Source organism: Erythrolamprus reginae, chromosome 4, assembly GCF_031021105.1.
Source record: "Erythrolamprus reginae isolate rEryReg1 chromosome 4, rEryReg1.hap1, whole genome shotgun sequence".
Classification (NCBI taxonomy): domain Eukaryota; kingdom Metazoa; phylum Chordata; class Lepidosauria; order Squamata; family Dipsadidae; genus Erythrolamprus; species Erythrolamprus reginae.
In genome coordinates, this window is record NC_091953.1 from 12,610,593 (window position 1) to 12,626,172 (window position 15,580).

Sequence of the window (15,580 nt, forward strand, 5' to 3'; positions counted from 1 at the left end):
TGAAGTAGTCACTAACAGGAAGGATATTTTGGTATATGATTTTATGAACTATAGTTAAGTTGGAACAGAGGCGACGGAGTTATAAGTTGTCTAATCGAGGAATTTCAAGTCTGGTGGAGTAAGCTATTTTGTTGCGAGAAGAGGAGTGAAGGACCCTTCTTGTGAAATATTTCTGGACTCTATCAATGGTGTTTATGTCAGATATGCAATGTGGGTTCCATACAGGTGAGCTGTATTCTAGGATTGGTCTGAGAAATGTTTTATATATACAGTTGTGCCTCTACCTAACAACACCTCTACTTATGAACTTTTCTAGATAAGAACCGGGTGTTCAAGATTTTTTTGCCTCTTTTCAAGAACCATTTTCCACTTACAAACCCGAGCCTCCGAAACTGTAACCGGAAAAGGCAGGGAGAAGCCTCTGTGGGGCATCTCTAGGAATCTCCTGGGAGGAAACAGGGCCGGAAAAGGCAGGGAGAAGCCTCCGTGGAGCATCTCTAGGAATCTCCTGGGAGGAAACAGGGCCGGAAAAGGCAGGGAGAAGCCTCCGTGGAGCATCTCTAGGAATCTCCTGGGAGGAAACAGGGCCTCCACCCTCCCTGTGGTTTCCCCAATCGCACACATTATTTGCTTTTACATTGATTCCTATGGGGAAAATTGCTTCTACTTACAAAATTTTCTACTCAAGAACCTGGTCATGGAACGAATTAAGTTCATAAGTAGAGGTACCACTGTGTGTGTTACGTATGTATGTATGTATGTATGTATGTATGTATGTATGTATGTATGTATTTATTTATTTATTTATTTATTTATTTATTTAATAATAACAGCTCTTACCTCCCCCCCCCCAATCTCTTCCTTTTTTCCTGCTTGGCACCTGGGCTGAAGACCCTTCGAGCACCTTCTACCCCCCAAGCTTTCTCCAGGCTTCAGAGGTGGAAATGAGAGGTTCGGAGGATGTTGTCCCTGGCACTGTTTTGCAGCGGTTAATCCAGGAGTTGCGTTATGGCAACCCCAACGAGAATATGAACCTGCTGGCTCTCCAGCACCAAGCTACGGGGAGCGCGGGGCCCTCCAACTCCACTGCGAGCAGCACCCTGTCTTCTTCTTCTGCGGAAAACCTGGTGCCCGAAGACCCACAAATGGTCCAGCAGTCGGCGCGCCAGGAACCACAAGGCCAGGAACATCAAGGGGATAACACGGGGATGGAGAAGCAGACCCGAGGCTCGCAGCCTCAGCAGAACAACGAAGAATTGCCTTCTTACGAAGAAGCCAAAGCTCAGTCTCAGTTTTTTAGAACCCAGCAGCCTAGTGTTGTCGGGCCCAGCTTCTACATGGCCAGCAGCACCGGTCCGAAGTCTAAAACGGAAGGTAGGCCAACTTTGGCCCGTGCCAACAGTGGACAGGCGCACAAAGACGAAGCCCTGAAGGAACTGAAACAAGGGCACGTTCGCTCCTTGAGCGAGAGAATCATGCAGCTTTCCTTGGAGAGGAACGGGGTCAAACAGCTTCTCCCTTGCTCGGGGAGAAGCAGAGGGGTCAAATCCGCAGGGCCTTCCCCTTCACTGGCGTCCAGTAAAGGCATGGATCTGAGAGGACCCCCTCCAGATTATCCGTTTAAGATCAAGCAAGGGGGCTCCCCGGGAAGCAAAAGCCAGGAGCCGGGCGTGTTTTTTAATGAACAGCCTTCTGGAACGATTCAAGAAATGGCGAAGGCCTCCTACTCAGCATCCCAGCCTGCGATTGTCCGATATCAGGGGCCCCCAGAATACGGCATAACCAGGTAATTTTTTTTACTATTTCTTTTGGTCTCCTATGGTAAAAACCCCAGATCCTTGCACAGTTTATCCTCTTTTCTTCATTACGTAAATAATATTACACTGGGGGAACAGCAACTTCGTTGTCTTAAATCTGTGACTTGTTTTCAATTAACTTTTGGCCTCTGGATCCTGAAATAACCACAGTTTTTGTCTATGGTGTCAACTTTTTAAGCTCACACAAATTGTGCATATAAAGGAAAGGAAAACTTACAAAATATATATTTATTTTTATTTATTTATTTATTGGATTTGTATGCCGACCCTCTACGTGGACTCGGGGCGGCTAACAACAGTGATAAAACAACATGTGACAATCCAATAGTAAAACAATTAAAAACCCTTATTATAAAACCAAACATACATACAAAACATACCATGCATAAATTATAAAGGCCTAAGGGGGAAAGAATCTCAATTCCCCCATGCCTGACGGCAGAGGTGGGTTTTAAGAAGCTTACGAAAGGCGAGGAGGGTGGGGGCAATTCTAATCTCTGGGGGGAGTTGATTCCAGAGGGCCGGGGCTGCCACAGAGAAGGTTCTTCCCCTGGGTCCCGCCAAACGACATTGTTTAGTTGACGGGACCCAGTGCCATGAAGGGCTTTATAGGTCATAACCAACACTTTGAATTGTGACCGGAAATAGATCGGCAACCAATGCAGACTGCAGAGTGTTGGTGAGACATGGGCATATTTGGGGAAGCCCATGATTGCTCTCGCAGCTGCATTCTGCACGATCTGAAGTTTCCGAACACTTTTCAAAGGTAGCCCCATGTAGAGAGCATTACAGTAGTCGAGCCTGTAAAATACACTGTTTACAAAGAATAATTTTATTCATACAGAGGCTTTAATAGTTGCTGCAAGTTAAATTGTGTTCATAAAAATAGGTTTTTTTAAAAAAATCGAATGTTAATTATACATATTAAGGTAAAAAGTTTCACTTATAGCTTTTTCTGGGGTGTTTAATTTGTGGACATTCTCGCTTGATGGTCCAACAATAGTCAGCCATCATATGTACAACCCATCTACCTTGATACTGTCTCTCTATGACCTTCAAATCTTGGTGGAATCGCTCACTCTGCTCATTGCTGATTGCCCCAAGATTTTCTGGGAAGTTAGCAAGATGGCTAAAACATGCAATTTGATGCTCATGTTGCCTAATTAACTATAGATAGATAGAATTCTTTATTGGCCAAGTGTAATTGGACACACAAGGAATTTGTCTATGGTGCATATTTATTTATTAATCAGATTTGTATGCCGCCCCTCTCTGCAGACTCGGGGCGGCTAACAGCAATAATAATACAATGTAAACAAATCTAATATTTAAGTTAATTTAAAACCCCAATTTAGAAAGCAATCATACATACTGACAGACCATGCTTAAATTTTATAAGCCTAGGGGGAGGGAAAGTCTCAATTCCCCCATGCCTGACGACAGAGGTGGATTTTAAGAAGCTTACGAAAGGCAAGGAGGGTGGGGGCAACTCTGATATCTGGGGGGAGTTGGTTCCAAAGGGTCGGGGCCGCCACAGAGAAGGCTCTTCCCCAGGGTCCCGCCAAACGACATTGTTTAGTTGACAGGACCCGGAGAAGGCCAACTCTGTGGGACCTAACTGATCGCTGGGATTCGTGCAGCAGAAGGCGGTCCCGGAGATATTCTGGTCCGGTGCCATGAAGGGCTTTATAGGTCACAACCAACACTTTGAATTGTGACCGGAAACTGATCGGCAACCAATGCAGACTGTGGAGTGTTGGTGTGACATGGGCATATTTAGGAAAGCCCATGATAGCTCTCACATCTGCATTCTGCATATGCTCTCAGTGAACACAAAAGTAAAGATATATTTGTCAAGAATCATGAGGTACGACACTTAATGATTATAGGGGACAAATAAGCAATGAGGAAAAAAAATCAATATTATATATAAGATGTAGAGAAAAAACTTGACGTGGTAGAAGAAAACTAACTTCAGTTTTGAAACCAGCATGCCTAATTAACTATAAAAAGGCTCAAAAATCAAACTCAACAGAAATTGTGTTACAAATTTTTCCAAATAATTTCTTCATTTGATAATTTCGGTAATTGCAAGCTCTTTGCAATGGACCTCTTTTAAGTGTAAAGTAATCCAACTGAATTGTATTCCTTTTTTTGTAGTCGTCAATGTGCATCGTCTTTTCCATCACTGCCAACCCCCCAGGAACACAGCCCAATGTCCTCCCAGACCTCCTCGCTTAGCGGCCCCCTGCACTCCGCATCTCTGCCGCCTCTCTCAATGGCCACCGCATCCCAGTCTCTGCCCGCAACGCCGCCTAGCCAGCAGCCCCTCACGCCAGACGCCTTCACGATAGTACAGCGAGCCCAGCAAATGGTGGCGATGTTGTCTGAAGATAATGAAGCCCTGCAGAAGGAGCTGGAGGGCTACTACGAGAAAGCCGACAAACTTCAGAAGGTGGGTTGCAGATAGGTGCCAAGCGTGACTACCTACCTGCCTTATAGTGGCTGTAGCCCAGGAGAGTCACGACCGTGTTGTCCCCCCATTCACTAAACTGGGTGTGGGAGTGGCCAAGGTGTGGCACATCTGGCCCACGGAATGCGAGTGTTGGGTTTCCAGTTAACACACCCAATGACAATCTCAAAATGGGTGAACAGTGCAGTCAGGCGGTGGGGAAAGCGAGTAGAATGTGCAATAGGGTCGATATTCCCGGAGGCGTCTGTAATATGGCAAATGATTTAGCTTTACTAGATAAGTGGTCAAAGCAATGGAAACTGCAGTTTAATGTTTCCAAATGTAAAATAATGGGGCAAAAGGAATCCTCAATCTGAGTATTGTATTGGCAGTTCTGTGTTAGCAAAAACTTCAGAAGAGGAGGATTTAGGGGTAGTGATTTCTGACAGTCTCAAAATGGGTGAACAGTGCGGTCAGGCAGTAGGGAAAGCAAGTAGAAGGCGTGGCCGCATAGCTAGAGGTATAACAAGCAGGAAGAGGGAGATTGTGATTCCGCTGCATAGAGCGCTGGTGATACCACATTTGGAATACTGTGTTCAGTTCTGGAGGCCTCATGCACAAAAAGATATTATAAAATTGAACAGGTCCAAAGACGGGCTATAAAAATGTTGGAAGATTTTAAGCATAAACCTTATCAGGAAAGACATAATGAACTCAATTTGTACAGTCTGGAGGACAGAAGGGAAAGGGAGGACATGATCGAAACATTTAAATAGGTTAAAGGGTTAAATAAGATTCAGGAGGGAAGTGTTTTTAATAGGAAAGTGAACACAAGAACAAGGGGGCACAATCTGAGGTTAGTTGGGGGAAAGATCAGAAGCAACGTGAGAAAATATTATTTTACTGAAAGAATAGTAGATGCTTGGGACAAACTTCCAGCAGACGTAGTTGGTAAATCCACAGTAACTGAATTTAAACATGCCTAGTATAAACATATATCCATCCTAAGATAAAATACAGGAAATAGTATAAGGGCAGACTAGATGGACCATGAGGTCTTTTTCTGCTGTCAATCTTCTATGTTTCTATGTAATGGAATCAAAACTGCCTGGTAGGCATATTCCTCAAAGTATTGATTTATTAGGCATGTAATTTTGGCATGTCTGTAGAAACCCGACTCTAACCCCACTTCGGGTTTCCCTAGTGATGGGCTGCTGTCCCCCGCGGGGTGGGGGGGCAGTGGGGGTAGTAAATTATTGTATTATTTATTGAATAAACACTTTTTTTATTGTCCTTCCTTCTCTAGTATCATAGTACGATCCTTAATTACTTTTAAAATAGGAAATAATTAAATAGTATGTTTTTTTACCCCATAAACGCTGTAACCATTTCAATCATTATGTAGAAATGAACTTTTATAGCAATTAAAGAAAATTGAGCTACTTGCCTAATCTGTTATCATACTGAACCTTGTGGGTTCAGTACAAAACCTTAAAATGTGACTGTGCTCCTCAACAAATCATGCTGTCTGTCATTTGTTCTTTTTGTGCTTCGGGCACGATTCTGCGCATGCGCAGAAAGCTAAAGGGTGGTTGTGCGTGCGCTCTCCTCCCCGGAACGTTCCAGTAGGGCTACGGATGGCTGTGCTTTACTGGCCTTAGATGATATTATTCTTTTCTCCTTGCCGATATACCCTGCTCAAAAAAATAAAGGGAACACTTAAACAACACAATATAACTCCAAGTAAATTAAACTTCTGTGAAATCAAACTGTCCACTTAGGAAGCAGCACTGATTGACAATCAATTTCACATGCTGTTGTGCACATTCAACTTTGTACAGAACAAAGTACAGTGTCCCCTCGATTTTCGTGTGGGATGCATTCTGAGACCGCCCGCGAAAGTCGAATTTCCGCAAAGTAGAGATGCGGAAGTAAATACACTATTTTTGGCTATGAACAGTATCACAAGCCTTCCCTTAACACTTTAAACCCCTAAATTACCATTTCCCATTCCATTAAGAACCATTTACTCACCATTATTACTGGTACTCACCATTGAATAAGACACTTAGTGATCCTGATATTTATAAACATCATTATTTATTAACAATAATTATTATTTTTATTATTTATTTGCAAAAATTATTAGTTTCGCGATGACGTATGATGTCACGGGGAGGGGGGTAAACTGTGGTATAGAAAAAAAACCATGAAGTGTTTTTTAATTAATATTTTTTAAAAAACCGTGGTATAGGTAGGCTATTCGCGAAGTTCGAACCCGCGAAAATCGAGGGAACACTGTATTCCAGTGTTTCCCAACCTTGGCAACTTGAAGCTATTTGGACTTCAAGTCCCAGAATTCCCCAGCCAGCATTTGCTGGCTGGGGAATTCTGGGAGTTGAAGTCCAGATACCTTCAAGTTGTCAAGGTTGGGAAACACTGCTGTATTCAATGAAAATATTTCATTCATTCAGATCCAGGATGTGTTATTTGTGTGTTCCCTTTATTTTTTTGAGCAGTATAGTTATTCACCATCGAATGCCAGTCTGAAATTATTCGCAGTGCTTTATGAGTGAACAGTATTATTGCAGTTGCCTGTGTGATACCAGCGCTCAGAGTGAATTTCTGCGATGTCGTTTTGTAACGCCGCAGTCACCTGCCTGTCAGCCTGTTTCTAACGCTTGCCAAATTCTCCGCTGACACAGAGTGTTTACCCAGCCGTGGGCTTTCGTAGGCTACAAAAGGGGTTCCCAGAATTTTCTGTCCTGAACCGACTTTTGGGAGGCTTGGCTTTGTCGCCTGCGCTGCTGTCCTTTTAGCTTCCTGGGAAGTGTCCAATTTTGTACATTTTCACATATAAAGCAGTAGAGTTCGCCCCACCCGAAAAGTTCAGAGCATAGGCCTATTGACACAAAAACTTAATGAAGCTTTTAGCAAGTGGCCCGTGCATAATGGATTGAGACAGCAAAGTATTCTTGCTTTGGAAAAGGAGCTATAATTAAGTAATTATTATTATTATTATTATTATTATTATTATTAATAATAATAATAATAATAATAATTTATTAGATTTGTATGCTGCCCCTCTCCGCAGACTCGGGGCAGCTCACAACAATAGTAATAACAATGTGACAATGTAACATAGAAACATAGAAGACTGATGGCATAAAAAGACCTCATGATCCATCTAGCCTGCCCTTCTACTATTTTCTGTATTTTATCATAGGATGGATATATATTTATCCCAGGCATGTTTAAATTCGGTTACTGTGGATTTATCTACCACGTCTGCTGGATGTTTGTTCCAAGAATCTACTACTCTTTCAGTAAAATAATATTTTCTCATGTTGCTTTTGATCTTTCCCCCAACTAACCTCAGATTGTGTCCCCTTGTTCTTGTGTTCACTTTCCTATTAAAAACACTTCCCTCCTGGACATTATTTAACCCTTTAACATATTTAAATGTTTCAATCATGTCCCCCCTTTTGCTTCTGTCCTCCAGACTATACAGATTGAGTTCATTAAGTCTTTCCTGATACGCTTTATGCTTAAGACCTTCCACCATTCTTGTAGCCCGTCTTTGGACCCGTTCAATTTTGTCAATATCTTCTTGTAGGTGAGGTTTCCAGAACTGAACACAGTATTCCAAATGTGGTCTCACCAGCACTCACATCTAATATCTAACAAATCTAATATCTAAAAAACATCTAAAAACCCGTCATTTAAAACTATACAACACAAGCATACCATACATAAAACTATATAAGCCTGGGGGATATCTCAATTCCCCCCTGCCTGGCGATACGGGTGGGTCTTAAGCAATTTACGAAAGACAAGGAGGGTGAGGGCAGTTCTGATTTCTGGGGGGGAGTTGATTCCAGAGGGCCGTGGCCGCCACAGAGAAGGCTCTTCCCCATTTAGATTCTGACCTTAGTGGTCTCATGACAAAAATGGAGGGTCATTTCTTCTTCTAAATCTAGTAAATTGGTCTTAAACGTAGTTGATCATTCTGCTGAGCGGGATTCTAAATATACTGCTCAAAAAAATAAATAACACATCCTAGATCTGAATGAGTTAAATCTTCTCATTGAATACTTTTTTCTGTAAAAAGTTGAATGTGCACAACAGCAAGTGAAATTGATTGTCAATTAATGTTGCTTCTTAAGTGGACAGTTTGATTTCACAGAAGTTTGATTTACTTGGAGTTATATTGTGTTGTTTAAGTGTTCCCTTTGTTTTTTTGAGCAGTGCATATTCATCTATTAGAACCACCAAGCTTCTGTTTGCATCATTGTCCCAATCAAATTAAAATAAATTTACATGGAACCCGTTGCATGGAAAGCCCGTTTTCTAGGTTTTCCACTGACATGCCTAAATATTCCTCTATGATTGGGAAAGTGGTTGCTTTCAGCATTATTTGGATTTTTTAAAATGTTTGTGGAAGGATTCCCATTTGGACATGATAGAATAGAATAGAATAGAATAGAATTTTTATTGGCCAAGTGTGATTGGACACACAAGGAATTTGTCTTGGTGCATATGCTCTCAACGTACATAAAATAAAATATACATTTGTCAAGAATCATGTGGTACAACACTTAATGATTGTCATAGGGGTCAAATAAGCAATGAAGAAGCAATATTAATAAAAATCTTAGGATACAAGCAACAAGTTACAGTCATACAGTCAACATGGGAGGAAATGGGTGATAGGAATGATGAGAAAAACTAGTAGAATAGAAGTGCAGATTTAGTAGAAAGTCTGACAGTGTTGAGGGAATTATTTGTTTAGCAGAGTGATGGCGTTCGGGGAAAAACTATTCTTGTGTCTAGTTGTAAAAGATTGTAAAAGAGTTATTTTTATAGAAGTGGGGCAGAGTTGGCAGGATTTCTTGGTATTGTATAAAATTCAGCAATGGTTGACATGCATCCTTATTCAGCTTTTATTAGGACACCCGTTTCTCCTTTATCCTAGTTCGAAATGGAAATTCAGAGGATTTCAGAAGCTTATGACGACCTGGTGAAAATCACCACCAGGAGAGAATCTCTAGACAAGGCGATGCGAAACAAACTTGAAGGGGAAATCAGAAGACTCCATGATTTCAACAGGGACTTGCATGGTATGTCACCTCCTTCTTCTTTTCCCCCTCTTCTTTCTCCTGGTCTTCTTCCTTCTCCTCCTTCTTCTTCTCCTTCTTCTTCTCCTTCTCTTTCTGTCAGAGTTCTCCAGAGAGAAGACTCTCCTGCCAGAGTCCTTCTCTTTCTCCTTTGCCTAAGTGCATAAGTGCACTAGAGTGCCTTCCGACCCCTGTCCTATTGTCTCTCCTATATCCCATATATCTTCTCTTCTCTCCCTATATCTTTCTTCTATTCTCTCATTGATTATTTTATCCTATACTCTCTCTTGTATTCTTTCTCTAATTCTATTTCCTCGAAGGTGTCCTCTATTACCTTCATTGTGTATTATTGTGTATTGGATTAACTAACTAACTAAACAAACAAACAAACAAACAAACAAACAAATAAACAAATAAATAATTTTGTGATTTCTATTACCAAACTCTAAGATCAACCACAACAATGAACTTAATTACTTTTGCACCTTTTTCTTCCATTTCTTAACTGATGTTCTCCACTCTTTTTATTACAGTGGTACCTCTACTTAAGAACTTAATTTGTTCCGTGACCAGGTTCTTAAGTAGAAAAGCTTGTAAGTAGAAGCAATTTTTCCCATAGGAATCAATGTAAAAGCAAATAATGCGTGCAAACCCATTAAGAAAGAAATAGAAGCTTGGAATTTGGGTGGGAGGAAGAAGAGGAGGAGGAGAGTCGCTGCCCAGAGCAAAGGGAGTGTTTCTTTGGGTGCTGGCAGAGGTTTATTTCCTCTCCAAGCGCCCAGAGACAGGAAAATGCTTTGTTCGCTCTGGACTGCCAAAGCCTCCTTAAGCACCACCGAAAGGCTCCTCTGGCAGCCCAGAAAAGCCCAAGATGGCCGGGATTAAAGGGGGAATGGCAGGAAACTGGTGGGCCTTCGTGGCGCTCTCAAATTTCCTGGGAAATTTTTCTGGGCTCAAGTTGTTAAGTAGAAAATGGTTCTTAAGAAGAGGTAAAAATATTTATTTGTTTGTTTGTTGATTTGATTTGATTTGATTTGATTTGATTTGATTTGATTTGATTTGATTTGATTTGATTTGAATGCTGCCCCTCTCTGGAGACTGGGAGCGGCTTACAACAACAATACATAGTACAAATCTAATGGTTAAAAAAGGACAGTTTAAAACCCTTATTATAAAAACACAGTCATGCATCGCAAACAAACCATACATAAAATGGGGGAATCAATTTCCCCATGCCTGACGGCAAAGATGGGTTTTTAGGAGTTTGCGAAAGGCAAGGAGGTCAGTTCTAATCTCCAGAGGGAGTTGGTTCCAGAGGGTCGGGGCCGCCACAGAGAAGACTCTTCCCCTGGGCCACAGCACCGATAGGGAAAATGGAGCTGCGCGCGTAGCTCTACGTGACCAGCAGGCAGGCGGGCACACCCGCATGAGATTTGGCTTCTGCGCATGCGCAGAAAACCAAGTCTCATATAAGGATGTACACGCACATGACATTTCACCGATTTGGGGGAGTTTGCCAAAAATTTGTGAAATTGCGTGCGTGCAAGTGTCATCGTGCAAGATTTGGCTTTCTGTGCATGCGCAGAAGCAAAACATTGCATGTGCGCCCGCCAGTGACGTACACAATTGTACCAGCATCGATGGGAAACCCTTGCCTGGCCATGGACATAAACTTCAGTAAATCCAAGCTTTCACTGGGTGGTTTTAGTAACACAAAGAAGGTATAGGATACATTACCATATTTAGTTATAATCGGATCACATGTAGCACGTCCTGCTAATGTCAAGGATTATGTTGGTCAGCTCTGGTACATTTTGATTAGAATGCCACAAGTGCAAAAAAAAAAGTTTATTTATATAAAGTATTTAGCACTTTGTTAGGGCTAAAAAGAAGCTTAGTAAAAGCTACAGGGGGTGGACAAAATAATGGAAACACCTTGAAAATCCAGATTTGGAATGCAGATTTGTGAAGCTCCCTTCGAACAGTTTTTGTGGAAACTGGGTTCTGTACGTGTCTATTGAGCTCTGCAGTGATTTTAGGAGTTGCGGTCTTGCGATCCGCTCTAATAATTCGCTTTAGAGTCCAACGGTCTCTCTCAGACAACTTCGACTTTCGACCAGACCTGTGCTTGGCTGAGGACGTTTTCCCTTCTCTTTCAAAAGCAGTCATTACTTTTGAGACATGACCTCTTGAATTTCCAAACATTTGGTCACTTTCTGTTACACTAGTGCCTGCCATTCGAGCACCAACAATTTGGCCTCGTTGAAAGTCTGAGCGGTCTGCCATTTCTAGAAGGTTATAACCAATTTCCTTAAATTTCTGTTTAAAAAGGTAGTTTAAAAAAACATATCAAATAACACAATTTTAAAAAAACATTAAAATATGTCAAGTTTTGATTGATTTGAACATGTTCAAACATTATGATGCCAAAAAGTAAAGTGTTTCCAATTTTATGTCCACCCACTGTACATTCGGAGTGTAAGACGCACCCAACCTTTCAGCCTCAGCCTAGTGGGGAAAATTGTGTGTCTTATACTCCGAAAAATTCAGTATTTCAAAAAAGAGGGACACGGTATAGATTAGATTAGATTAGATTACATTTATTGGATTTATATGCCGCCCCTCTCCGCAGACTCGGGGCGGCTCACAACAATGGTAAAAAACAGTACATAGTAACAAATCTAATATTTAGCAATCTAAATTACAGTTTTAGGTTAAAATGTCCAAAAAAAAGAAACCCAATACATTAAAAAAAAGCACACAATCAAATCATACACAAAAACTACATGGGCAAGAGGGAGATGTTTCAATTCCCCCATGCCTGACGGTAGAGGTGGGTTTTAAGGAGTTTACGAAAGGCAAGGAGGGTGGGGGCAATCCTAATCTCTGGGGGGAGCTGGTTCCAGAGGGTCGGAGCCACCACAGAGAAGGCTCTTCCCCTGGGTCCCGCCAGACAACATTGTTTAGTCGACGGGACCCGGAGAAGGCCAACTCTGTGGGACCTAACGGGTTGCTGGGATTCATGCGGCAGAAGGTGGTCTCGCAGATATCCTGGTCCGATGCCATGTAGGGCTTTATATATTCCTTGGTTCACCTTTTAGGGCTCCCCAAAAATCTGTTTTAGTCACAAGGTGACAAATCACTGACATGACAGAAATAGGAAATTCTCTACCGTAAAGATATTTTTCTTGGAACCCAATGCTATTTATAAGCAGAAAGAATCGTTTGGCTCACAGACGCCAAAGTTAGGAACTGAACCAGTCTTCCCGCCCAAAAAACATTCATTGATGTGTCCTGGGTTGGAAAAAATTGAGCTAGGCTGAATTTCTCCAAAAAAAGACCCTCTACCCTTGACTTGCATCCTTCTTCCTTATTCTCTAGTACAGTGTTTCCCAACCTTGGCAACTTGAAGATATCTGGACTTCAACTCCCAGAATTCCCCAGCCAGCATTTGCTGGCTGGGGAATTCTGGGAGTTGAAGTCCAGATATCTTCAAGTTGCCAAGGTTGGGAAACACTGCTCTAGTATGATCTTGCCTTTCTTGCTGCTATTTATTTCCCCTTACCCTCTGAATCACTCCTTTTCAAATTTATGACATACACAAGAACAAGGGGGCCCAATCTGAGATTAGTTTGGAGAAAGATCAGAAGTAACGCAAGAATTTTTTTTACTGAAAGAGTAGTAGATGCTTGGAACAAACCTCCAGCAGACATGGTTGTTAAATCCACAGGAACTGAATTTAAACATGCCTGGGATAAACATAAATCCATCCTAAGATAAAATACAGGAAATGGAACAAGGGCAGATAAGATGGACCATGAGGTCTTTTCTGCCGTCAATCCTCTATGTTTCTATGTTACTTGTTAGCCTGCCTCTTACCGTTTAAGCATTCAGTGCAATACGCATGATACATTTTATACTTAAAATCTTTCTCCTTCCTGCGTAGACCGACTGGAGACTGCAAATAGGCAACTGGCCAGCCGAGAGTTTGAGGGACATGAAAACAAGGCAACAGAGGATCTTTATGCCTCTCAAAGTGAGTGCTGTGTTAATATATCCTGGACCTATATAGGAATGAAAATGTATGTGATTTCCCGTCACTTCTTAGCACCTGACCCCCCCCCCCCCCCTGTTTTCTGTCTTGTTTTTCTGGAAGTGATTGTTGTAACACTCTGGGGGGGGGGGGTAGTGGAAGACTTTGAACATTTTAATGGAAGTGAAAAAATATGTGAGAAAAACAGAAACCCACCCTCTGATTTGCAAATGTAGTTCTTCCCACCTTCTTGGTTCCTTCAAAATTCACACAGAACCCAAAGTGGTGAAGCTATTAAATGTGGTGCCTTTAGCAATAGCAATAGAACTTAGACTTATATACCGCTTCACAGTGCTTTTACAGTCCTCTTTAAGCGGTTTACAGAGTCAGCCTATTGCCCCCAATTATCTGGGTCCTCATTTGACCAACCTCGGAAGGATGGAAGGCTGAGTCAACCTTGATCCTGGTGAGATTTGAACTGCCAAATTGCAAGCAGCTGGCAGGCAGCAGAAGTAGCCTGCAGTACTGCAGTCTGACCATATGCGCCACTGTAGCTCATGTTTTGTTAAGACATGCCACAGATACATTTGCATTCTTAGGTGTTTGTAACTGGACCACGGAAACAGTGGGTGAACATAATAATAATAATAATAATAATAATAATAATAATAATAATAATAATAATAATGGAACTTCGGCTGGCTGATCAGTGACGACTGATAATCAGGAACCAAATGTTCAGTGAAGTCGAATTAGAAGAAATACAGAAAATTTGCAAAATAGAAACACCAAAATCTGATCTGGCACCAGTAGAAGCTCCAATAAGATCTGAAGTCACTGCACAACTGGAACCTGATGAAAATTTGGAAAGACGGCAAGAAGCTGCAGATGAGACACTTGGCACTGCAATTCAAAGGCAGCAAGAACTTAAGGACCAAATACTTGCTCATGCGGGGTCCAATGCAGAGCGAAAGAGACTGCTGCCAGCCTTAAAAAACTTGAAACGACTTGTCCCACTGATGGAAGACATTAACTCTGCACTTGCAACTGTCAATGTAACCTCAATTGAAGAATTGAATCAGCTTGCCTACAGTACAGCTGTGATAGTAACTGAAGAACTAGGGTTACTGCAATAGAAACCAATCGGAAAACCAACTGGAAAACCAAAATGGAAAATCCGACTAGAACTGAAAATCAAAAGCTTGAGATCAGATGCAAGTAACCTTCCACCCTCCTTGTCTTTCGTAAACAACTTAAAACCCATCTCTGCCGCCAGGCATGGGGGAATTGAGATCCTCTTTCCCCCTAGGCCTTTACAATTCTATGCATGGTATGTATGTATGTATGTTTGGTTTTTATATTAATTGATTTTTAATCATCAATACCAAATTACTATTGTACACTGTTTTATTGTCGCTGTTAACCACCCCGAGTCTCTGGAGAGGGGCGGCATACAAATCCAATAAAATAAATAAATAAATAAATAAATAAATAAACCTGAAGAAAATTAAGGAGCAGAAACTTAACAATCAGAAGATCAAAGACTATTTGACAAAAAGTACTGGCTTAGTACAAGAAAGATCGAGGAAGCTCTGGAAATTGTAAAGCAGCAGATAACAGCGACAGCCAGGAAAATTGAGCGATATGAAGCTAGGATCACCCAGTACAGGCAGAATCAAACATTTCAATCCAACCAGAGGTAGTTCTACAAGAACCTGCATCAGCAAACAGATAAGAAAATTGAAAAGCCAGAGGTGAAAATAACAAAGTTCTGGAAAGATTTCTGGGAGGTCGAAAAGGACTATAACAGGACTGCTGGGTGGATAAAGGAGTTTGTGAAGGAATTCTCAGGGCGCAATATGCAGCAGCTGGAGATTTTATTTATTTGTTGGTTGGTTGGTTGGTTGGTTGGTTGATTGATTTGATTTGATTTGATTTGATTTGATTTGATTTGATTTGATTTGATTTGATTTGATTTGATTTGTATGCCGCCCCTCTCCATAGACTTGGGGCGGCTCACAGCAATAATAAACAATATATAACAAATCTAATAATTTAAAAGAAACACTAAAAACCCCATTATTAAAAGCAAACATACATACAAGCATACCATACATAACTGTATAGGCCCGGGGGAGATGTTTCAGTTCCCCCATGCCTG

The 15,580-nt window shown here is 41.5% G+C and overlaps 1 protein-coding gene across 1 annotated transcript in view; it reads left to right on the top strand.

Moving 5' to 3' along the window:
* The window catches only part of LOC139167093 (angiomotin-like protein 1), a 55,727-nt gene that overhangs the window by 39,823 nt on the left and 324 nt on the right, over positions 1-15,580 (top strand). Inside the window, exons 3-6 of the mRNA XM_070751521.1 lie at positions 892-1,786; positions 3,978-4,272; positions 9,245-9,389; positions 13,333-13,422. Of these exons, the coding sequence (XP_070607622.1) occupies positions 945-1,786; positions 3,978-4,272; positions 9,245-9,389; positions 13,333-13,422 (1,372 nt within the window). The 5' untranslated portion in view covers positions 892-944. The remainder of the gene's footprint in view (positions 1-891; positions 1,787-3,977; positions 4,273-9,244; positions 9,390-13,332; positions 13,423-15,580) is intronic.